General features: G+C 35.5%; 1 protein-coding gene across 1 annotated transcript in view; it reads right to left on the bottom strand.

The window, feature by feature from the left end:
- The window catches only part of ASIC5 (acid sensing ion channel subunit family member 5), a 33,458-nt gene extending 12,991 nt beyond the window's left edge, over positions 1-20,467 (bottom strand). Inside the window, exons 1-6 of the mRNA XM_014844180.3 lie at positions 20,422-20,467; positions 17,412-17,718; positions 5,801-6,038; positions 3,989-4,114; positions 2,055-2,204; positions 995-1,142 (exon numbers count right to left, since the gene is read on the bottom strand). Coding sequence (XP_014699666.3) covers positions 995-1,142; positions 2,055-2,204; positions 3,989-4,114; positions 5,801-6,038; positions 17,412-17,718; positions 20,422-20,467 — 1,015 coding nt within the window. The remainder of the gene's footprint in view (positions 1-994; positions 1,143-2,054; positions 2,205-3,988; positions 4,115-5,800; positions 6,039-17,411; positions 17,719-20,421) is intronic.
- Positions 20,468-26,603: the final 6,136 nt, after the last annotated feature.

Here is a 26,603-nt window from a genome sequence, read left to right on the forward strand (position 1 = left end):
GCAACTTTGGAAAGATAATGAGGAAGGACAAATCAGAGCCAGAGATAGTAGCTTTACAGAATGGCAGCTTTGGAGGGGCCAGAGACCAATAATCAGAATTCTAGAAAGAAAAAAGTGATGATTCTCAAAATTCCTGAGACGTAGTTTGCCAAGTAGAGAGAGTTGTTCTAAAGGCAGAGGTAGCATTAGTATATCTATGTGTGAAAGTTAGTGTAGTGTTGTGTGCGAGGGACCATAGTGGCAAATTTACACAGCCAAACTGGTTTGCCTTTAATATGCTCTACATTTCTTTATAAATATGCTGGAGAAGAGGGAATGAAGGAAACCTGAATAAAAATATCCAACACTTAGAAAGTATTTTATATATTTTGCCCCAGGTACTTTTTAAACTACTTGCTCCTTTCATCCTGGTGACAACCCCATAAGGTAGTACACTATTCTCCCCGTTCCACAGGAGGTACGGAGAGGTTAAGTCCAAGGCCACATAGACAAGAAATTGTGGAGCTGAGACGAGCAGCCTGGGTCAGCGTCCAGCTTTTACCCACCCTGCTGTGCTGCCTCCTTTCATTTTTGTCTCAGCTACCCCCGGCTCTGGAAATGATTCGAGTTGTGTGGAAAGGGAGCCTGGAGTCTCATTTCTAGCCACAAAGCAAAGAATTTCCCAATAATGAAATCTTCATAGTCAGATTTGTATAGATGGTCTAATTTTTGTTTCAAATTAGAAAACCACGATAAACAGCTTTAGATATTTTACATTTTGAAAATAAGAATTGGGGACTAGCCCTGAGAACACAGTTTTATTTTCCTTTCCAGAAATCTCTGACATGATTCCATGATTTAATATCTATCAGTCGAGGTTGTGTTTGTCAAGTGGTTGACTTTCCTACCGGGAATTTGATAAGAATGGAAAACAATTTTATGATACGCTAATTTCCTATGTTTCAAATTAAGTAAATATAACTAAATGAGGGGAAAGTTGTCATTCTTTATTTACCAGGAAGAAGAAAAGGTAAACATCCACATTGCTTTTCTATGTGCTGTGCTTTGCATTCCTTCAAGCAACCAGACGTGCTGTAGGTACTAAAATTCTGCAGCTTCATGTTGGGGTTGCATTCTCCCCAAGGGTACTCTTGATGAACTGTCTTAAGATAAAATAAACACTGGGTTCAGGAGATTTATCTGAGTCAATCTACCCCCAAAAGAGAGGCTGGTAGATGATTTTACTTTTCTCTGAGAGCTCTTGGATTCTTTTTTTTTTTTTTTTAGTTGACTACACTTGCTTATTTTGCCTACTCTATTGACCTGAAAATCTCTGAAAATCTCTATTATAGTGGTCCTTTAATATATGTCCCAATGCTCTGTACCTGTAGTGAATCAATAAAATCAGACAAATTGCTCTGAAAATTAACTGATCTGAGGAAAAATAATATGATTTATGGAAACGTGTTAGCATATCAATCAGCCCACTCACAAAACAGCAACCAAAATCACCAAAAAAGACTCTTTATTGAGCAACGATTATGTGCCAGGCAATATGATAAGTGCTTTCTTTATATTATTTCACTTAAACGTCATAATAACTGTGAAAAAGAAATATTATCCCTCTCCCTCAGTGCAGAGAGGAGATGGGAATTTAGCAAGCTAACTAAGAAAATTGCAGAGCAAGTGGCTGGCAAATGGAAGTCTGCCAGACACGTCTAATTCCAAGATTCGTACTCTCCCCACTTATTTTTCCCCTTTCTGCAACATCCCGTAGAGAAAACATACAATTGTGTCTCCTCATACTTGTTGACACTTCCCAACTCTAAGGCACTTAAAGTTACCTTGGATTTGCTAGGCTTGCCAACTTTCAGTTACATTGTATGTGTGAATTCACTGTTTTTACTAAATATATGCATCCTAGTAAAGGAGAAGAATCTGAAATGAAACTGCAGAATGCCCGGGATGTTCTAAGGGCATGGGAGAAAGAAGTTTCTAGTGAAAAGTATTATTTACGTATAAATGCATTCACTACCCCACCGAATTCCCTCACTCTACATTTTGCCAATATTTACCTTCACTTGGCGGATTGTTACCCGTGCATGCATTCCCACAGGGGACAACAAGCCTAAACCATCAAACTGTGGCACCTTCTTTGGTGAATGGATGACAAAGATGACCCCAGCATCAACAAAACCAAGGGCTGGGTCATCAGTGAATTTCGCCTGTAACAAAAATCCAATTTTTACCAAAGTACAAATAGATAATTCTGCACGTTTAAGATTTCATTTCATCTCATGACAGCACTTGACTTACTTAAAGTCAAATATTTCATATCAGTATTCAATCCCTTTTTATATAAATGCTGTGAAAATTAAACACCTAAGGCATACTTGCCGCGGTTGAATCACATTTGAAGGCCTTGGCAGTTTTCTGGAGATCACTGCGCCTTACACGAAGGCCGTAGTACGTGTTATGACTGTTAATCAGCCGATTTCCTCTGGCTCTCTCCTTACCTTCTAGTTGCTTCCTCCTTGGCTGTTCTCTTTGCTTCACTTGTTTTAGAAAATCGTTTGGCCCTTTTCTCCTCTTTGCAATTAAAATCTCCAGCCTTATTTAAAATTCAAATTCATTTTCCCAGAACAGTAAAGACTTAAGCACTATTTATTTAACACCAGCGCTCTTCTTCCATAAATCTATGTCAGATGAAGACAGTTAAGACTAAACTTCTGGTGATTTCGTTATTAGTTGTCATTTCAGGCTATAAGGAGAAGGAATGGACTCAGAATATGATGAATTTTCCCGTGAATGGGTCCACTGCATATGTAATTACATTTAATAAACATCCTTAATATTCCACTTGTAACTCAAGACCCTATTTCTCCTGGATTTATTATGACTCTAAGAAATACTTAACTGGTTAGTCTGGAGAAATATTTAAGTGCCATTTACTTATGAAATGTTGCATTGAATTTGAAGGTGTTAATTGTATTCTAAAAATATTTGGGAAATTCTAGGTTGTAAAATTCATAATATAATATTTGAGCTGACCATATGGCTAATACTTGAATGATTTGAAAATATTTATAGAATACATATGCAAGCATGGGGACAAGCAGTGCACTGTGCAGTGCTATATTGGAACACATCTGAAGAGAAATTCTTCGAAATATCCGATGGCCTCAGTCAGCTGGATTGGGAGGTGGAATAGTTTGATAGACTTTGGGGAGAGTAGGTTTATTTCTCAATTTTGCCATTGATTGTGTGGTTTTGGATACTTAATTCATCAGCATTTCAGAATCTTCATTTATAAAACGACAATAATTGAGACGAATCTCTCCAAATGTGTAATATTAGAAACAGTTGTGCAAGACAGACATGAGAATTAACCTCGGGTGGGAGCTATACCAGATACCCTTGAAGGTACAACCCTTGCACTTCTTAGGTGTCTCAACATCTTCCTCCCAGACGTAAATACAGACTTTTTGGACTAGTTACAAATTTACAAAAGCTAGTCTTAGGCAAAGTCTTTTTACACAATGTTCTTTACATAGCACTTATTTTTTTAATCACCTTTTCAGACTATAGAGTCTATGGTTTATCAAATGTGTATGTATGGCTTCTTTCTAAAACATATTGCCTTATTTACATGAAAATCTATCTAAAAATTATTTTTAAAATACATAAAGTCATCTTAAATTAACTATATACATTGTGATTTAGAAACCTCCAGTTTCCTCATTTTGTGGCATGAACATTTCCAAAGTCACAATAATGTTAGTCAGTAGGATAGCTAAAAATATCCAGGTTATGCCTCTAAATTTTGTCTTTTTAATCTCTAAGTCAGTAGTTGCATCCATGAGATTCTAGGCTAAATTGACAAAAACCGAAATAATATCCAATTTGTGGGAACAATTTGACAGGACAAAATATTTTAATCCAATCTTTTGAAAACCCTGCCCATTCTGGTTTGTCTTGAATCCTGTCTAAATTTAAGAAAATTCAATACCTGATTGACATTGAAGAGCAAGTTTAATCCTCTTCCAGAGACACTCACTTTGTTCTTTGCTTGTATATTTTCACCATGATTAAAAGTGAAACAATTTCCATATTCAGTGAAGATATGTGCAAAATCCTCCAGTATGAAAAGGAACCAAATAAAACACAATCAGTTGGGTGTTTTAATCACTTTTGAAGTTCAAATTGCTATAACTTTTTTGTTTTAATCACAGATGTCTAAATGAGAATGCATAAATAGCAGAAAGAATAGAAAATCTGGTGGTTCTGGTTTGTATTCAATGATAGTTTTCATTTTTTTGTAATAAGCATTTGTCAATTTGTATGTGATCATCTAACTGAGACATTTTAAGGTATAAATAAGCATGTTTTTAAAGTATTTTAAAAGTAATTTATTTTATACTTACTAAGGCTTCATGGAAACATATATTTTTACGTATGGGGAACTCTCTCAGCATCCTCTCTTTGAGCAGCCACTCCTTTCCCACCCTGCATGGTCACCGTTGGGCAGCCAGTCACATTACTTTGCTCCTTTATCCCTTCTCTTCCAACCACCCACACTACGGAGGTGCATGTGACATAAACTGGGCCAATCTTAATACCCTACTCCCTCTCCTCAGTGATTGGTTCAGAAATTGATGTGTGTCCCAAGTAGAGCTAATCAGAGTCTTCCATGGGATTTTTAAGTGAATACTGGAGTATTAACCAGTGATAATGAGAGGCTAGGGTTCTCAGCAGCCCTGTTGGCTCCATGTAGGGAAAACTCATACAGAAAGAAGCCAACCTGAGTCATGAGATGGAAAGAGAAACAGAAAATTAATAATGGTATCAGAGTTCCTTGGTTGAGCTTTGGCTCAGGTTGAGCTACTGGCTTCAGAGCCAGTCCTACTCTTAGAGTTCCCCGTTAATTGAACGAATTCATTTCTTTTACTCTTTAGCTTACCAAAGTTGAGTGTCTGTAATTTGCAACTGAAAAATTCATATCTAATACAGAATTTCTTGGTGATGAGTTTAAATATATAGGTCAATAAAAAGTGACATAAAAAATCTTTTCTAAATTAAGAGTTTAGAGTAGGGCTTCGTCTCTGTCACATGTCTCTCAGGCTTTTCTTTTCTGTTTACTGTGCACTAAGAGAGGCTACCAAAATGTTAAGGAATTGTATCCCAGATCTATGAATTTGTGAAGTTTACTTGGAATCCCTAACCACATATGCTCAAAAACTCCTCAGACAAGAAATAGCAGGTCAAGGTGAATACATATTCCTTTACCAATAGATTCAGATATATCCAACACTTTATTTTAAATGTAGATTAATTTTATAAACAATGAAAGCAGGATGTTATGAGTGATGAGAGAAATATATATAATTTTAGTAGTCAAATACTGGGCCCCCTCTTATCCTCTGTAGCCTCTAATGTGATACCACAAGCAAAGAACTAGAATTTTGGCTGCTTAATGATAATAAAAATGCTATCTTGGGATATACTGTTTATTGATGAATGGAAAACATCAAAAAATACACAAAATATCCTGTTGTGTTAAAATAGCTTTTCTTTTGGAAGGATTATCCTGCAAGAAAGATATTCAAAGATTTGTATTTTCTGTCTTTTCTTATATAACTACTTGAAAAGGAAAAATGCCTCATTTCACACCTCTGATATTATAAGGCTGAGCTAATGAAATATAATCTTTGAGCAAATTTAGATTGATTCCTCATGAGAGTAAATTTTATCTCAGTGTGAAACAGTACAATGAAGCAGCTTATTATATTGATGATATTTGAAGAAATATCAAAATCATTACCTGTGGGCCACATGGCTTTCCAAAAAAGTCACAGTCCAACAAAGTGCTGTTGTTGAGATAAAAACCATGTTTCTTGATGAACTCTGTAATGCTAAAGTTTTGGTGACTTGCAAGAAAATCAATAGCCTCTTTAGAACCCGTGGAATTGGCATTGATTTCCTGAAGATGGAGGACTTTGGATACAACATTCCATAAGAAAAAAATAACACCAAATTTGGCTGCAGCCTCTGTTTGGAACCTATTAGTAGGAATAAAAGTAGTTGTAGAATAATAAAAACTTGTCGTTATCCAGAGGTCAGAGACCAAACATCTGGACCCTCTCAGCTTTTCCAGCTCATCTCGTATACTCTCCCTCATTCATAATACATTAAAGCAAAATTGGATTCCTAAGAGGTCTTTGTCACTTCCTGCAATTTACCTTGTAATTATACATAAGTTTCATATATCTAGAATAGCCCCCAGACCTTGCTCTGGATACATCTTAATGGATCTTTAAGACCAAACATAGAGGTGGGAATGCATAGTTATTAAGAATATAGACTTAGGAGCCAGATTTCCTGGGTTCAAATCCCAGCTGTGCCATTGTTGTGGCTTTGTACTGCATCTGCCTGGTTATGCTGGAACTATAATTCCCAACATCTCCTTCCTTGTATGTATCTGATTACAATCCGAAGTTCATTGTAAGGCAAGAGCTATGGTCACTCACATACACTGTGCTTGATTTCTTGACTCAACTTTGTATGGGGCAATAGCCAGGACTATAGCTCCTCCAGCTCCTGTCTAATGTCTTCCTTCATCTCCTTCAAACACTGGGTCAAGTGAGACTGCGACGTGGAGAAGGTCCAACTTACCCTGCAGGTCACCAGCACCATCAAGATTGGTGGAAGTGAAAAAGAGAAACACACATTTCCACTTGTATTTGCTTCCTTCACTTCAAATCCATCTTCCTTTCTGATTGCTGATTTCAGGCCCAGAACCAGAAATAGAGGCAACAGACTTACGAAGACTACTTAAGCAGCCCCTGTAATTTAGTGAGGCTCAATCTTTATAATAAATCCCTTATTCTCTGTCGCTCACAGTGGTTCCATTTCTCCAGTCGAGCCCTGAATGTCATGGCCACTTAATGGTGCCACTTAGCAAACTTCTTCATCTCCCTGTGACTAAAGTTTCCTCACTTGCGAAATTGGTAATGTTAATATAACCTACCTCAAAATGTTATTTTGATGATTAAGTTATTTTTTCTAAAACATTTAGAAGGTTGCCTGGAATATAGTGAGTGTTAGGTAAATATTCATTAAATAAATGCCTCCTTATTGTCAGAATATTTTCCTGGCAATCAAAGCAGGAGTAATCTATTTGCCCTAACTACTGTGAGTACTTTGTAATTCTTGTGTTTTGCTGAGCAATTTCTGCCTTGCATTATGTATGGCTTTTTATGTGCATACCTTACGTTTCTTTCAAAATGTGATTAGTATTTTCATATTTTGGACATTACAAACCTTAAGACTGAACAAACTTTCTCTCTTCAAATGGAATGCTATGAAGCATAGAATGAAATGTGTATCCACTCTTGGTAAGTGTCCAGGGCCATGTGGTACATGGTTTGTACATAACGTCTCTCCTGGACTTCCTTTATGTCCCAGATTTTGTATTTTATTTTCACTTTCCTTTATATTATCATTCATGTACATTTTCTTTCTCATACAAGCCACATTAAACCCATTCTGGGTCAAGGTAGAGCATACACACAACAAAAAATGAGAAAAAAAAAACGAAACCAGCATCATATCCTCTTTCAGAGGTGAGAAACTGTTTTCACGATCAGCTCCTAATATAATACCTTACTTAACCAGTTCTGAGCCTTGCAAGGCCTGTCATCAAACCATTAGCCCAGGTTTTAGAAACATATAAATATCCTCCTTCAACTGCTCCTTTCTTTAGAGACACTATTAAGCTTTTATCATGGTGTATTCTACTAACTATAGCATATCTAACGACCTTCATTTTCTTCGTCAAAAGTGTTTCTAGTGATCTTTAGAGGAGTTAATAGTCTACATTAGCAGCAGATTTGGGGGAGAAGAATGATGCTAGCCTTAAATTGAAGGATGGATCTTTAACTTTCTTCAGCTTCCTAACTCCCTGAATGACTGACAGGGTACCAAGGATCTGCTCCAACACTCTGCAGCTTTGGGACCCCACATAGACTCAGAGTCAGTGCTGCCTCACACCATGCTCGCTCGATTCTTTTCAAAATGATTATGCAGAGAAATGGAAAAATTATCACATGTGTAGGAGGTCTGAATACAATAGATAAAAAGGTTAAAGGGAAGGGCATTTTAAAATATTCTTTTAAAACTTTTATTATTATAAGAATAATAGTTGAGACCATGAAGGTAATTAAGGTAGATAAATTAAATTTAATGAATAGAGTCTAACAATATTTGGAACAAAGGAAGTGACAAATTTTGTGAGACGTATTGTTCAGTATAAAACCAAAGTGTTTTGCTCTGGGTTTATTTTCAACTTTAATTCAAACTTCAAAACGCTTCCAATAACCCTTATTTTTTTTTTCAGAAACTTGCTTGATTAAAGCTTGCCCTACTCTTTTATTTAACATATACTGGTAAGAGACAAGTAAAAGAAGATAATAAAAATATATTGATTTGTTTAAAAAATTTAATAACCAATAACCAGTTATTAAATCTGTCCTCCTTAAGTAGATTAATGGCTCTAACTACACTTTCCCAAATTATATGACCCAAATGAGCAAGTTTCATTTGGTGCCGAAGTTGACACCTGACTCAGCTCTTCATTGAATCCCATCCAAACAGATCTAAGTCTACCATGTATTTACAAGAAAGGTATATTTTACAGACCATTTTATGGAGATGGAAAATGGCACAGAATGTCTGCTCTTTGGATTTTCCTATGAACCAATTTTAATGTCTTACAATTCATTAATTAATAAAATCCTTGACAAATGTTTGTTTTATATTTCTATGAGTCATGATTTTATCTTTTATTTAAAATCCTTTAACATTTCTTTTTTGCATTTAAACAGTAGATTTTGAAAAAACAAAGAAGCACAGTAATTACTTTAAAGATGAAGAAACAGAACTTGAGTTAGTTGCCATAGAACAATGGATCAAATAATATCAGTACTCACTATATCCAGCCGTTATCTCTGATTTTAGTAGAAAAAAACAAATTTCAGAAGTTTTTACCAAATATAATGGAAATTTATGATGAATTTTATGGTTAAGATATTTTAGTGGAAATTTTTGACAGAGATATTTGAAAGTCACTAGGATTGATCCCAAAGAAACAAAGTTATGAAGAGTCCTGCAATTCTCAGAATTTCTTGTGAGACATGATTCTTATAAATCTCTGTCAAGTGTACCCTTATGAGTTTGTCTTCCTTTGAATAGCCATTTCTTCATGTGAAAGAAACTTGTCAAAATTAAAATTAATAAGTATTCTTCAATCAACTGTGAGCGATGCCATCTAGCTGTGCTATGAAACACAAATACATAAAAATTAATTTTGACAAAACCATTGACAAATTTACAAAAGGCTGAAAAATGGAAATGACAGTGCTATTATTCATCATCATAACAGATCCAAATTAAAGTCTTTCCTTTTCATTTCAAAAATACATTAATGTTGAAAAGTATTAATGCATTACTTCTTTCCTATTTTCATTAATATTTATTTTACATTTTAGTGGAACCAAATACTTATAGGGCATTATTATAATTTGTCTAATTTCATACTTGTAACCAGAAATAATTTTGGCCTAAGGAGGAGGGGAATGTTAAAAAATGATCTACTCTACTGTCGTATACACTGGGTAGGTCCTGATACCCACAATACAAAGTAAACCTTTCCTAATAAGCTGAGGTCCCTCAGCAAAGTTCCCTCATCTCGGGTATCCACTCCTGCTGACAAAGTAGTCTAGCAGAAGGAGTATAGGAATTGGGATCTAACAGCAGACCTCTGTTCCAGTTCCTAACTGTATGATTCCAACTACAGGACATTCTGGGAAAGGCAAAACAAGGAAAACAGTAAAAAGATCAGTGGTTGCCGTGGATTAAGGGAGACGGTGGGATGAATAGGCAGTGCACAGAGGACTTTTAAAGGCAGTGAAAATACTCTGATGACACTATCATGATGGATACAAGTCATTACACATTTGCTGAAACCCATAGAATGTACACCACCAAGAGTGAATCCTAATGTAAACTATAGACTTTGGATGATGATGTGTCAATTCAGGTTCATTAATTATAATGAATGTACCACTCTGGTGGGAGACGCTGATGATGGGCGATGCTAAGCACATGTGGGAGCAGGGAGTGTATGGGAAATCTTTGTAACTTCTGCTCAAATTGCTGTAAAATCTAAAACTTTTCTAAAAACAGTGAAGCCTATAAAAAATAGTTGAACCAGCAATTAGTGGAGCCAAACACTTGGATGTGATACCAACAGAAGTAGATGGTCTAACAGGGAGATTAGGAAAGAGACATTCAGATAGACCTGCTAAAACAACTACCATCAAAAGATGACTGTACTTGTGCCCAAGATTCTGCCTTCTGGGTGTGACATCAGAGAATTCACACCACATGGAGTGGGTGGAGGAGACGAACAGAGTTTGCCAGAATAGTCCATCCAAGTCATTAAGAAAATTTAAAAAATCAAAAAACAACAACATTCCAGAGGAGGGGATTAGTATAGTGGTGGAATAGTGTCTCCCCAAATTTCATATCTACTCAGAAACTCAGAGTGACCTTATTTGAAAACAAAGTCATTGCAGATGTAAGTAGTTAAAATGAGATTATACTGCATTAGAGTGAGTCCTAAATCCAATGACTAGTGTCCCTATAAGGAGAGGAGAGGACACACAGAGATACAGAAGGAGAAAGCAGAATTTGGCATTATTCTGCCACAAACTGAGTAATATCTGAGGTTGCTAGAATCTAGGAAAAGCAAGGAAGGCTTCTCCAGAGACTTTGGATGGAGCATAGGCCTGCTGACACCTTGATTTCAGACATCTGGCCTACTGAACTGTGAATGAACAAATTTCTGTTGTTTTAAGACAGTAAGTTTGTGGAAATTTTTTTATGGTAGCCCTAGTAAACTAAAACAATTGGTATCCAGACTTGCTACTGTATATTACATAAAATATGAAATTTTCAACAAAAAAATTAGGATACATAAAGTAAAAAGAAATTATGACTCCAACACAGAAAAAAATAAAGCAGGCAACAGAAACTGCCTAGCACAGATATCAAACTTATCAGACAAAGACACCAAAGCAGCTATTATAAATATGTTCAAGGAACTATGAGAAACCATGTTTAAAGACGTAAAGGAAGCTATGATGACAATGTCCCATCAAATAAAGAACATCAATAAGGACATAAAAATGATAAAAAAAGAACCAAACGGAAATTCTTGTGCTGAAAATACAACAACTAAAATTAAAATTTCACTAGGTCCACTAGAGGTGTTCAACAATAGATTTGAACTGGCTGAAGAAAGAATCAGCAACTTGAAGATAGACTGATAGAGTATGTGATCTGAAGAACCAGACAGTAGATAGCTTGAGTTCTTTCAGGATCTGTCAATAACTTGCTGAACATTGTTGGGTAAGATACTCATGACCTGATATGGAAAGAATCCAGCTGTAAAATTAAACATTGGTAGTTGAAGATGTCTCTAACCCCTACGGTACTAATGATGCCTTAGTTCTTTGTCACCTAAGGAAGAATAATGCTCTTATAATTAAGAATTTCTCTAGCCTACAATTATAGTTTCTAGAATATTGAATCCCCTTTTTCATCTGAGTATTTACTGTATCTAACTGAGCTAGGATACACTATCAGTTGTTCACAATGATACCATCTAGCACAAAAGCCATTGATTTGAGATTTGAGCTATGTAAAAGGAACAAAATTTTCATACTAAAAATTATGAAAGTACTTAAATTATAGAGTATTAAATATTTTCTTTGAGAGCTTTTTTCATTTTTAATACAGGTGTTTACAGCTATAAATTTCCTATAAGCCTTGCTTCAGCTGCATCCCATAAGTTTTGGTATGTTGTGTCTTTATTTTCATTCAGCTCAGAGTATTGTCTAATATCATTTGTGATTTCTTCTTTGACTTGTTGGTTATTTAGGTGAGTGTTGTTTAATAGCCACATATTTGTGAATATCCTGAATTTCTTTCTATTATTAATTTCTAATTTCATTCTATTGTGATTGATGAAAATACCCTGAATGATTTCAAATCTTTTAAATTTATTTAAGCTTATTTTATGGTCTTGCATATGAGCTGTACTCGAAAATGTTCCATGTGCACATGAGAAGAGTGTGCATTCCCCTGTTGTTGGGTAGAGTGGCCTATAGATATATTTTAAGTCTAATTGGTTTATATGGAAGTTCAAGTTTTCTAAATTCAAGTCTACATCTTTGTTTATTCTCTACCCAGTTGTTCTACTGATTTCCAAATGTGGAGTACTGGAGTATCCAACTATAGATGTTGCATTATACCTTCCTGATAGACCACCACTTTTATCATTATAAAATAACCCTCTTTATCTCTAGTGATATATTTTGTTTTAATTTTTTTCTAATATTAGGATATCTACTCCAGCTTAATGATAATTGTTCATTGCATGATATATCTTTTTCCATCCTTTTCCTTTTACCCTGTCTGCATTTTTCAATCTAATATGCGTATTTTTTAAATCCAATCTGGTAACCTCTGCCTTTTTATTTTATTGTTTAATCTACTCAAATTTAATTTTCTTACTAACATGGTTAGATTTACATCTACTATTTCTACTGTTTGTTCTATATATCTCATGTCTTTTGTTCCTATATTCTTTATTTACTGATATTTTTGCATTGTCTTTATTTTCTAGTGTAAAATTTGAATTCCTTTAATAATTTTTCAATATACCATTTTTAAATTATTTTCTTAGTAGTTGTTCTGGAACTTACCATTAACTTAGAATTAATTTCAGATTTATACTAACTCGATTCCAGTGAGATATAGAGACATTATTCCTATACAGTTTTTTCTTCTTCTCACTATTTTTTGCTATTTATGTTATATACATTACATAGATGTGTTAAGTACTATATTTTATCACTATTTTGTATAATTTTTTTTTTTTTTGAGGAAGATTAGCCCTGAACTAACATCTGCTGCCAAGCCTCCTCTTTTTGCTGAGGAAGACTGGCCCTGAGCTAACATCTGTGCCCATCTTCCTCTACTTTATATGTGGGACACCTACCACAGCATGGCTTGCCAAGCAGTGCCATGTCTGCACCCAGGATCCAAACCGGTGAACCCTGGGCCACTGAAGTGGAATGTAGAAACTTAACCACTGCCCCACCGGGCCAGCCCCATGTTTTGTATAATTTTATGTCTTTTAAAGAAGTTGAGAGATGAAAACAAATCAAGTATATATTTATAGACAATGTTATATTAACCTTTTTATTTATCTGGTTCTCTTCATTTGTTCCTGTGGATTTAAGTTACCATCTGGTGTCATTTCATTACTCGAATGCAGCTTTGCTTCCATCTTTTTTGCTGTTTTTAAGTATATTACATTTCTATGCATTTTAAGCCTAAGTAGTATACAATTGCCTTTTAAATCAGGTAAGAGAAGAATAGTAAGAAATATGCATCTATAATGTCTTTTATAATTACAAAATTGTCTTTAGTCACACTCTTTGATTTTTCATGTGGATTTGAATTACTCTCTGAGTTCACTTGCTTTCAGCCTGAAGAACTTCCTTTTAGTATTTCTTGTATGATGGGTCTGCTGGCAATGAATTCTCTCAGTTTTTGTTTCTCTCTGGATGTCTTTATTTTGCTTTCACATTTAAAAGCTTTTGTCAGTAGAGTTAAGATATTTGGTTGGCAGTTATTTTTCTTTCATTGCTTTGAATATGTCATCCCACAGCTTTGTGGCCTCTATTGTTTATAATGAGAAGTTAGATCTTAGTCTTATTGGATTTCTTTATATGTGATGAGTTGATTTTCTTTTGCTACTTTCAAGATTTCTTTTCTTTTTCTTTGGCTCTCAATGTCTTCACTATGATATGTCCAGCTGTTAATTTCTTTGCATTTGTCCTATTTAAAGTTTATTGAAATTTTGAATGTGTAGATTAATGCTTTTCTGCATATTTAGGGAGTTTGGGGCCATTATATTTTTAAAATATTTTTTCTATTTCTTTCTCTCTTCTTTGGGTACTCCCGTTTTCCGTATGTTTTTATGTTTAATAGTATCCCTCATTCCTCTAAGGCTCTGTTCATTTTTCTTCATTCATTTCTCACTGGAAAACTAGCTGACCTACAGTCTAGCTTGTTGTTCTCATGGACCTACTAACCTCTTAATTGCTTACCACAAAATCTATGTTGTTTTGGAGAGCATCCTTAGGCTTGAACTTTACCATACCCTGATACGAGCAAAATTGAAGTTCACCACACTGTTACAAGCAGAGTTACATTTAGGAGAGCTTCAGAATTGTTTGTGCCTATGGCCTGCCTCTCCCAATGGGCAAAATCTTTACGAGCAGAATTCTGGGAAGGGCAGTGGTTTCTGTTCTTCTGATCTTTCTTCTCTCAATATGAAACCTCCATCTTTGAGCAGGCTCGCGTGAGGGCAATTGAGTATCTCAGCTTACCATGCCTGAGGTAGAGCTTCCAGAGGGGGTCACACGGAGGAAGGGAACTGCCAACCTCTTAACTGTTCTCATCTGAAATTTGGTCTCTGCAACATGGAGCTGGATTGGATGAGAAATGTTGGCAGCATGCATCTCCTGGAGTATGCTCTAGCCCTTGACTGGAAACTGCGAGGAGAAGGAGCCTGGTCTTCTTGGTCAAACCCACATAGAGTATAGTTTCTGTCATGCTGAGACAGAAAGGGAGACAGAGAGAGTAGTTTTTGGCTCAAGTTCTACATATTCTTGCTGTTTCTACTAAAACAGTGGATTTTCTTGAATAAATACTTGAATAAGCACTACATTCCCTAGGACAATTTCCAGATACTTTAAATGGTTGCTTTTTAAAATATATTTAAGTACATTTTCTTACACAGTCATGCACTTCGCAATGATATTTTGGTCAATGATGGATGGCATATAAGATGGTGGTCCCATTAGATTAGTACCATATAGCCTAGGTGGGTAGTAGGCTATACCATCTAGGTTTGTGTAAGTACATTCTGTGATGGTCACACAATGACAAAATCACCTAATGATAATTTCTCAGAATATATCTCTATCATTAAGTGGCACATGGCTGTATTCTATTTATTATAGTAGATACAATGATTTTCTGCTAATTTTTAAAAAATATTTTTTATATGGTAAGAAAATATAACATGAGATCTATTCTCTTAACAAATTTAAGTGTACAATACAGTATTGTTGACTGTAGGTACTATGCTATGCAGCAGATCTGTAGAACTTATTCATCTTGCAAAGCTGAAACTTTGTGCCTGTTGATTAGTAACTCCTCATTCCCATTTCTCCCTCCCCGAGCCCCTGGCAACTACCATTCCACTCTTTGATTCTGTAAATTTGACTTTTCAGATACTTCATATAAGTGGAAACATGCAATGGTTGCCTTTCTGTGACTGATTTATTTCACTTAGCATAATATCCTCAAGGTTCATTCACGTTCCTTTATGTTGCAGAATTTGCTTATTTTTTAAGGCTGAGTAATATTCCACTGTAGATTTATAGCACATTTTCTTTATTCATTTGTCTACCCATGGGCATTTATCTTGTTTCCACAGCTAAGCTATTGTGAAGAGTGCTGCAATGAACATGGGAGTGCTAATATCTCTTCAAGATCCTGATTTAAATTCTTTTGGACAAATATTAGGAGTAAGCTTGCTAGATGATATGATAGATCTATTTTTAATTTTTTGAGGAACCTCCATACTGTTTTCCACAGCAGAAGCACCATTTTGCATTCCCATTAACAGTGTACAAGGGTTTCAATTTCTTCACATCCTTACCAATACTTGTTGCCTTTGTTTTGTTTTGTGTTGTTTTGATAATAGCCATCCTGACAGGTGTGAGGTGATATCTAATTGTAGTGTTGATTTACACTTCCCTGATGCTTAGTGACACAGCTTTTTTTTTATATACCTTGACCATTTGTATGTCTTCTTTAAAGAAATGTCTACTCAAGTCCTTAGTATATTTTTTAATTGAGTTATTAGGTTTTTTTGCTATTGAGTGGTAGGAGTTCCATACATATTTTGGAGATTAACCCCTAAATGGGTGAATTCTTAAAATAAATTTTTAGCTGTTATAGTTATTTCTCTGGGGAAAGGGTCTTTGGATCTCCTTATACAGCCATTCTGGAAATGAGATATACGTTTTCTTTTAACAAAGAATGTCTTTAACCAATTTTTGCTTTTGTTAGAACATATACCATTTAAAGTAGTACGAGGCAATAGTATTGAAAATCTTTTGGGAGGGTTATTTGTTTTTATTTTTTTGGACCTTGATGCATATCTAACAGTTGCAGAAACATGCTATAATATATGCTGTATTGTGAGCACCGTCCAAGGAACGCCCCAGGAATGAGACAAATGGTGTATATATTACTTCATCTAATGTAACAGCAAATGTGCGAAGTAGATGATATCTCATCATCTTATACATATAAAAATTGAAGCTACGAATGTTAAGGGGGTTGTCTATGGTCAAATGGCTGATAAGTGGTGGATCGTAAGGAAACCATCCCCAATACTCCCATCCAGGGTGAAAATCCTTTGTGCAATCTTTCACACTTGACAATAGGCAATTACAAGGCTTTGCCTGGAAGGCCTCCTGAGAGAAAGGTGCCATTCCTGTAGTCAACTTGGTGCACAGCCAGTGAATTGCAGTTTTCTGGAGGGATTGGTAGTCAAAGACTCAAGACTGTGACAACAGAGCATTAAACCAAGTGTGAGGCTCTTTTAAGCACAGGGCCCTGTTTGACTGCACACATCATGCATCCACGAAGCTGGCCCTGCCTCTATTACTTTAAATATCTCGTCAGGTACACACCAGGGCATTTCATCTCTCCACACTTTTGCACAGTAGCTTCCTCTTCAAGTTCTTCCATGTCTCCACCTAGAAACTGCCTGGGCATCCTTAATACTCAGATTTCCATGACAACCTTACAGAGACTGTCACTGTGTCTTTTGTGCTTTCAGAGCCTTTGCATATATCTTTGTTGTACTGCACAATCACCATACACATTACATTGTGATTTTTTATGTTTCTCTCTTTTTTGCTAATTAACAAATGTTTTAAGTAAAGAGATCAGGACTTTTACATCCATTTAACCACAGGAATTGACGTGTTGCCTAGCATATGATTGTGGAAGGAAGGAAAAGCAGAAGGAAAACAAATGAAAGAAGAAATCAATGTGCTTCTTTGCTTCCCCAAATTTGTGTTTTTAAGTACAATTTAAGAACTTCGATAGTGTCACATATGTTAACTATCACACAGTAGGACTCTATTTCAGTCATCTGAGGAAGGTTATATGAGCAAAGTTATAAAGACTTATTATTATTAAAGGGTAATTCTTACCTGTTCAGATTACAAAATGTCACAGCCGGGAACTCTATCTTTTCCACATACTGAACTTCTATAGATGTCGTGGTTGGCCACGTGAAGTAGTTGACCAAGCGACTGTAGATCTGCCACACCACGAGTAAGACCGAGCCCAGGACCACCAGCAACCAGATCACCTTGCGAATTTTGCTCCGGTTCCGTACAACATTATGCACCCCATGAAAGGAAGTAGAGATGGCAAAATCCTGGTGAAACTTCTTTTGGTCAGTGGGAGATGGCAGCGGTTTCTTTGAAAGGCAAAGCTTTATCTTTTCCAAAAGTCCTTAAGGTTTTGCCCATAATATAATTAAACCAAAAAAGGTAATGAGTTAGGAAATCCATGCTGTCTGTAAACAACACAACTAACATAAGTATAAACAGGTTTCCCTTTCTATGTGTCATGCGTAAGGACTCAGTATTCACCTTGAATTGCATGGTTTATCCAGGAATCAAGAAATAGAACTGTTGACTAAATGCATCTAAGGAGAATATGCTAATGCTATGTAGAGAGTGCCTCTTGTTAGTGCAAATGTATTAGTGTAATCACATTAATATGTTGTTACTTCCAATTTTGAAAGGAACCCACTTTGAATAAGTTGCTTACAACAACTCACAGTCTTTTAAAAATTAACTCTAATGTTTAAAATACTCTTTTTCCCTGAAGAATCATGAATTTCCGTAGCTGTCATAAGCAAAATCAGGCTGATTCTTCTGAAAGTCATAAGTGGGGCTAAAAAGAACTCTGTTCTTGAATTAATCTTAGTCTTGTGGTAGGATATTGTATGGCTGAATGTAACTTTCATAGCTTCATATGCTTTGATAAACAACTATTTTACTACAGTTGGTTTTTAGTCAGAATGTTTAAAGTTACATTATTAGTTAAGTAATCTATTGTCTGCCTCTTTTGAAAGTAAATTTACCCTTTTAAGATCATCAATAATCAATCAAATCATGTTTATTGATATTGATTGATAAGGACCAGTAGGGGTGGCCTTAAAATTTTTATGGCAATCTATAACATATTCAGAATTCTCTTTGGGTTTAATTTGTTTTCTTTTTTTTTGTAGAAGAAGACATGGAAAATTCCTTTGCCAAGCGAAGGCTACAATACAGTTCAGAGAATGAGATGGCCTTTGAAATGAAAAGATATTGCTTCTCGTTCAGCCCTTGCATCTTGTAACCTGTGTGACTTTTAGGTAAGTTTCTTAATCTTTCTAATACTTTGTTCCTCTTTTGTCAAATGGGAGCAATAGTCTCTGCCTCCTCAGTTTGTTGTGAGTGTTAAATAAGATAATACCTGGGGACAGATTGGCACATTACCTGGACCTTGATAAGAACTCAATTAATATTAGCTACTTTTGTTGCTTTTCTACAATTTAGTAGTGATGTGGTAAATGGTAAAATATTCAGCGACTTTTGAACACTGTCTAAACTTCTTATGTCAGAAATGAATTCTCACTGGCCTCGTAAATGTTCGTAATTAGATGAATCCACTTTTATTGCTTCAATTCAAGAAGTATTCAAGAAGTAAGGATATCTGTGGGGATTGAGGGGGGGAAACTAGATGTGTGGGAGGCTATGGGAACGTGATAAAGCTGAGAAATCAATGGAGATCAAGCGGCCATATGGTTAGACACACTTGCATGGGGAACGGTGAAAAAATGTTTGCGTTAGAAAAAATATGTACATACATATATTTTATTCATGATCCTTAACGTACTTTTATCTCACTATTACAAAAAAGTATTATTTTTGTCAACTAACAGTATTAATTTACCTCTAAAAGGTTTCAAGTGTAACTTATCATTAAATCATTATTTAATACTTCATAAATCTTCAATCATTGAGCTACGCTGAAGTCATGGGGTATATAATAATAGATAGAAGGCACCTACGAACGTTTTCTAAGGGAGTCAATTTCATTTGCAAAATGTTAAGACCCAGTTACAAATTATATTGTGATTATTTTACAGAGACTGTATGCTAAACGGGAAAGTTTGTGTTAATCTAGTTAGCTTATTTTTTTAATAAACTTGACAAAAGCACCACATACTGTTGTTTTTAATATCAAATTAGGTTATTTATACATATGTACATATGTATAAACTAACTGGCATAGTCATAAGGCAAAATCAGAAGTAGAAGACAAGCTATTGCTGTTATTTATCAGCAAAATAAATTTAATAATGCTCTATCTCATATTATTTAGTCATTAGTTACAAACACATATGAAGAAGCAACTCTGACAGAAGGACAGCTCGTCTCTGGGCACTGGGCCCTTGCCTTGCTATAGGGACCAAAGCTTTCAGAAGGGAAGAATAATCTGGTAGTCAGTCACTGACCTAGCAAGTAGTGCTGGTTGTGAGCATTACCCTGAAAAATATGTTTCAAGTTTATCTGTCAAAAATAAGCCCATTTAATATAAATTTATTCCTTGACAATTGCTTTGGCCTTACCGGAGTAATCATCCACCTGCTAGAGTTTCAAAATAGTTTTTTCCTAAAATATTATTTTAGATGAATAGTGAGAAATGAGGTGGTGTATTACTGTCAGGAAGATGACAATGGGCTTCATAAATGGCCCACCAGCCATAAGGAAACGGGACTGAAGTACATGCTATGGACTTACGGCAAGTGGCCCTTCAATACTCATCTTTATAGAAGCATTTTGAGGAACAGCAAACCAATTTTGCTGTATTTTAGAAGTAAAACGTTAGGCACATGATAAACAGAAACCAAAAAAACAAAACAAAATAAAACCAAAGACCAGTTCCTAGCATATAGTAATATTTTAAAACTATTTTCAATTCTCTCATACAAATTGGTCTTTTCCTAAGTAAGAAAAACTGTATTACTTACATTATATACAAATAATATTAGAAATCAACTTTCCCAAATGAAAAAAAAAATCCCCTTTTCTGTTTGCTAATTTCTAGCCTTTAGAAATGAAAATTGTAACTATTCTGAGGCTTTTACTCCTTACCCACCTTTCTCAGCATGTGCTTTTGATGTCTCAACCTTCTCCATTCGCATTATTCAGTAAGAAAGAGTCCTTGTGGTATAATTCAATTTTCACCAATAAAACCTTATTCATTTTGTGGCCTTTATATAAAATACAGCAGTTGAGGTTGTAAAACACGGGGCAATTTAAATGTTTATGTTGCCATGTTTTGCCTGATAAAGCACGTAATCTCCAAACCAAAGATGCTGATAGAACCAGTGATGGGCATTTATGGACTGTTGAGAAGCTAGTGTAAAGTGAAATCAAAAAATATCATTAGGAAATCATTTTTTCAGAATTAAAGGGACAATTCCTACAAATTTCTGTGGTTTTAGAGTTAGCCCTGACCAGGCAAGTTGACACTCTGGGGACCTACCAGGTAAAGTCTCCTTAGCTTTTATTTCTACCTATTCTTATAAAGTTTTGATCAAAATGTAGAAATTTGCAGGGTAAAGATGTCTTTTCCCAATGAAGTTTCTTTGTAGCAGATAAAGCTGTTTTAAACAGAAATGGTAATCAATGAAAATGACAAAACAAAACACCACAAAATATCTCCTCAAGAAGAAATGATTACTGAAAGCATGCAAATTCAATAAAGCACAAAATCCAATTATTTGTTCATATTAACACTTTTGAAAAATTATTAGAATTTATTATATTAAATAATAAAAAGGAGAATATGCATTATTGTGTATAAATGGCACCATCTCTTGACACAACTGAGGAATTGCATATATCTCTACTTAGAGCCTCTTAGAATTGCCATGGTAACAGTTTACAAGTAAATAACCACTAACCATTAACATTGTCATGTAGATTTTACATAGATTTTCTTGGAAACTCCTAAACTCGGTACTCTAAGTTGAAACTAGTCTTATACGGAGGCAAACTGAGAAATATCAAGCAACGTAAACAAAAGTCCTGAGAATAATTTCCCAATCACCAAATTAAAAATTTCAAGAAGAGGGTCAGTCTCAAGATGTGTGAATCTCTCCAACAAACATCTTTTCTTCCGGGTGAAACTGCAACTTCAGTTAATTCACAATTTCAGTTAGTTTAAAATTCTTCTGAGAGAAATACCAGCCAACATACCTATTCACCCTTCCGTCTCTTGCTAGTCTTCCTTCCTTCTTTCCTTGTACCATCTTTCCACAGCTTTGTGGAGCCCTGATGAGGAACAAGTTTACCTTTCAGTGGGCTAAGTAGGCCTAGTTATCAGTTCTCCGCTGGGAGAGCTTCTAAGGACAGAGTCAGTTGTTAGCTGATTTGTCTGGGGACAGACTGGTAGGGCTAGTGCAGAAGGATCCAGGCCAGGCTGGGGGAACAGGACAAGATAAAGACAGTGAGGTGAGGGGTCTCCTGTCGGGGGAAGTTCAGGAAGAAGAATCAAGAGGAAAAACAGGCAAAGAACCTTCCAAAGCCATTGTTTCTCTGCTTCATAATTTAACCAAGGCTCAGGCATAACTAGAAATTTTCTTTAAGTTCATTTGACGTTTTCACTTCCTCTTTCCCCTTGTCCACACCCTTTAGTGACTTCCCCACAGTGCCTTTGTGCGTGCCTTAGAGAAAAAAAGAGCAAAACAGATAGAAAGGCACGCAGGCAAGATCTTGCTCTGTCTTATCTATCCTTTACTTGATAAAGGATAAAAGAAAAGAAGACATCTTATTTTCAGCTGCCCAAGCTTGTTCCTCTCCTCTGCGGTATTTTAAAGTGCTGAATATGTTTACTCTTGTTGAACTGATCTCATAACTCCTCACCTCTCTTCTGCTTTAAAATGAACTTTCCAATGGTGTTTTCTTTTCTTCCTCGCTCTTCAGTTTTACAAATATTTCACTCTCATCTCCATTCTGTTAGCGACGTTTAGTAAATTTGAATTTCATCTTCTCTGTCTAGTGAGGAAATCTCCCTCCCATTTGCCCTTATCTTCCCTGTTTGAAATCAAAGCCTGGCATCCTTGTCCCAGTCATCTCTTCTTTCCCCTTTGTGACCTCAACTTTCTTAACTCTCTAAGGTATCTCTTTAAAACTAAATGCGGAAGCTCTCACTTTCCTTCCTTCTTTCCCCCAGCTCATTGCAGTTGGTGCACACAGCAAGTGCGTTTGGCAAAACATAGATTTACAAATCCCTTCCATCACCAATCCCAACATGCACACAAACATAAAAATGGGTAATTAAGTGACAAAACCAAATCCAAGGAGAATCAAGAGCGTTCTGAATTATTGTTATCTGAAACCCTTGCGCACGTAGCATCAGTGGCAGAAAAATCACTCATTACTGCTGATAAATGCAAAAGATGAAATAAAAGATTGGGTAGGAAAAAAAAAAAACCCTGTTATCTGACCTTACATTTGAATTCAGAGCATAAGCAACATTAAGAATTTTATGCAGTGTCTAGAGAAGTATATTCTGGCTCAGTACCAGTTAGGCAGGCACATAAATGTGTCTTATTTAAGTATTTCCTATTTGTTGTATTTTTCAAAAAGTCTTATGTGTTTTTAATAAAAATTTTGATTCTATTGTAATGGCATATATGTAAAGGTATGAAAAAAGGTCATCTACGGGTACTATTTTTAAATTTAGCTTTGAATTAAAACTTGGTATTTTACTTTCTGTTTGGGGCAATGTATAACCATTAGTAGTGACGCAATTTCTCTTTTTGATTTAGACAGATTTGATAAAGACTACAGGGTCTGTAAAAGAAGACAATGTAAAGAATACTTTTTCTTTTATTGAAAGTAGATTTTTTTCCTTAATAATCTTGGAAAGAAAAGCCAAAGCAAACACACAACTTAGCATGTTTTAAATAAATACGTCAATGGTGTCTTGCTTTGGGTTTGTAATAATATAAAAAGCAGAACTAATACTGCTATTTTCTGTTATGCCCTGTGTGTAAGCATTGTTGGTTAGTGTCTTTGTATCCATTACAATATGTTCTTTTTATAAAACACTAAGTGGAAGAAATTAGCCACTGTACCATATCTATTCAAGGCAAAGAAATTCACGCATCTAAAATGATAGCATTTCATGTAGAAAGAGACCTTACAATATCACAAACCCCAACTCTTATTGCTATCCACCGCCCTCACCCCTTTAATAGAGGAGGAAGCACAGACCTGAGGAGAGAGAATGTAAATTCCACGAGGCAGGGCTCTTCGCCTGATTCATTTGCTGATCCATCCGACTGGGTAGGAAAATGTTTAGCAGATAGGAGGCAGTGAGTAAATATTTGTTGAATGAATAAAAAGTTTGTGCTAGCCTTGTACTTTTTCATTATGCACACTCTTATGATATTTAAAGAAAATGCATTTTTTCCAGCTTTGTATTTTGAAAAGTGCAAACTTACAATAAAGTTGCAAAAATTTTGCAATGAAATACCTATATACTCTTTACTGTAGTTCACTGACTCTTAATGTTTTCCTTCATTTGCTTTATCTTCACCTCTAAAGGCACCATCCTCTTATGCTTAAAAAAAAGAATATCCTGCTGCATAAATACAATATAAAAATCTCATTCTAGAAACTTAACTTTGGGGACAGGTCTGGTTGGCGCAGCGGTTAAGTTGGCATGCTGCGCTTCTGCGGCCCAGGGTTCGGATCCTGGGCACGGACATGGCACTGCTCATTAGGCCATGTTGAGGTTGTGTCCGACATGCCACAACTAGAAGGACCCACAACTAAAATATGCAATTATGTATTCGGGGGATTTGGGGATAAAAAAAAAAGCAGGGAAAAAAAAGAAGATTGGCAACAGTTGTTAGCTCAGGTGCCAATCTTTAAAAAAAAAAAAGAAACAACTTTGATACAGCACTATTATTTATTATACATTCCAAATTCAAAATTTCCAAATTCTTCCTAAAAGGAGCCCTATAATGATTTATTTGCCCAACCCAGAATCCCATCAAAGATCATAGACTGTGTTCAGTTGTCATGTCCTTTTAGTCTCCTTTAATCAAGAACATTTCCCTAGCCATTAATTTAGTTCTTGTTTTTTTATCTTCTCGTTGCGTTACTATTTTTGAAGAAGCCACATCACATGTTTTGAAGAATGCCTCTTAATTCAGGGTTGTGCAGTTTCTTCTTCATGATTAGGTTCAGGTCAAATATTTAAAGTTATTGGAGTATCACATAGGTGATGCATGTTCTTCACAAAGCATCAAAAGATTTTTGTGATCTTAGTTCTCTTATTACTAGTGACAGTAAATTTGATCTCTTGGTTAAAGCAGTGTCTGTCATATTTCTCCTTTGTAAATGGACCTTTTCCCTTTTGTAATTAACTACAGGGATACATTCTGAGAAATGCATCACTAGGCAATTTTGTTGCTGTGTGAACATCATAGAGTGTACTTACACAAACCTAGATAGTATAGCCTACTACACACATAGGCTATATGGTGCTAATCTTAGGGGACCACTGTTGTATATGCACTCTTTCATTGACAACAACATTGTTAGGCAGCACATGACTATAATAAGCAATCTGTGGGAACAATTCTTTGTGATCGAAATATCTTATACCCAACCTTTCATGCAATGAGTTTAGCATAAATCAATTAATCTTGCCTGAGTTAATTATTGCACGGTGTTTACAAAATGATGATATTCCCTTTCTATCATTTTTCTCATTTTTTTGTTGGCATTCTTCTGTAAAGAAGAGCTGTAACTTCTGATCTCCCTGTTTTTTAAAAAAAAAAATTAATGAATTACTTTAAGTAAATACAGTAAAACATTCCCATGGTTACTCATTTAGGGAATTCTTGAAATTGGCACCTTTTCTGGAATGACTAATTAAAATAAGTTTACTGTGCTTACTGCTATCTCATTTTCCATAATTATCTGTTAGAAGTTAGTGACTCAAAATATATTTTAGTAGAAAAACATTGCTAATTTGAGAATAAAAACTCGTGATGCTTTAGACTTAGATTAATCAATTTAAAGCACCAAAATACTTAGCTGTAGAAGAGGAGATAGGGCTCTTGATCACTTTGGTTCTCAGTTATTCGGGTGGTTATGAAAAGAATGCTAAGGCGATACGTAGAATTGCTAACTTCTGCAGGTTCCTTTTAAATAACTCAAAAATTCACTTGTGCTGTATTTATTTTATACTTTTATAGCAGCTATACTAGACACCCAAACTTCTTGTATCAAAACAAAAGTGAGTCACATATTTTCTATTTCTTTAATCTATTTCTCATTACCTGACAATATCTAATAACTTGTTGAACTTATGATCCAAATAGAATTCTTCCAATTTGTGTTCTCATGTACTGATTGAATGAAATGCTCATCCTTACATCTTTAAATTTAGAAAGTAACTGTTTTGTAATACACATAGGAGTAATATACACAGTTCGCTGCTGTGATCTGCTATTGGCTCAGTGTGTGGGAGGTTACTGTTTGTCACTCAGCTGCAGCCACATCATCATCAGAACAGCCTCTGTTTAAACACCTCTGTGGTTTTCCTCATAGTAGTGAAAGTGTTCTTGTTATTGCTCAAGGCAAGGGGAAGGACTCCACTAATGCTTAACTTGCAGGGCCCAGCAGGTTGCAAAATTACATGTCCATACCGTACATGACATTGAGGGTCAAGGTCACCTGGACAGGGTCAAATTATCCAAACATTCTACTTGCGATTCTATGTTCCTGTTTTCTCAACTCTGATCTTTTATCTCTTTGTGCAATAGGACATTTGGGAGAAACTTACGTGCCTCCAACTACTTAGAACACAAATATTGATTTGTCATTATTTCCATACCTTTGGGAACTATTCCAAAGGAGGGTTATAAGTCATGTGCTTATTGTGTCTTACAAAAAAGAAAGCAAAACAAACAACTCAAAGATGGCAAAATTTAAAAACTGAACATTCAAGAGGCACAAATCATGAGGGATAATTAATATAAATGATTTAAAAAGTTTTAAATTTTTACACACTACAGTGGAATAAATATTGTGCCCAAAATTCGTGTCCACCCAGAACTTCAATGTGACTTTATTGGGAAAGAAAGTCTTTGTAGATGTGATTAGTTAAGGATCTCAAGATAAAATCATCCTGGATTTAGGGTGGGCTCCAAATCCAATGACTGTTGTCTTTATAGAGAAGAGAAGGAGATTTGGAGATGGAGACATACAGAGAGGAAGGCCGTGTGAAGACAGAGGCAGAGATTGGAGTTA

This window comes from Equus asinus, chromosome 3, assembly GCF_041296235.1.
Source record: "Equus asinus isolate D_3611 breed Donkey chromosome 3, EquAss-T2T_v2, whole genome shotgun sequence".
NCBI lineage: Eukaryota > Metazoa > Chordata > Mammalia > Perissodactyla > Equidae > Equus > Equus asinus.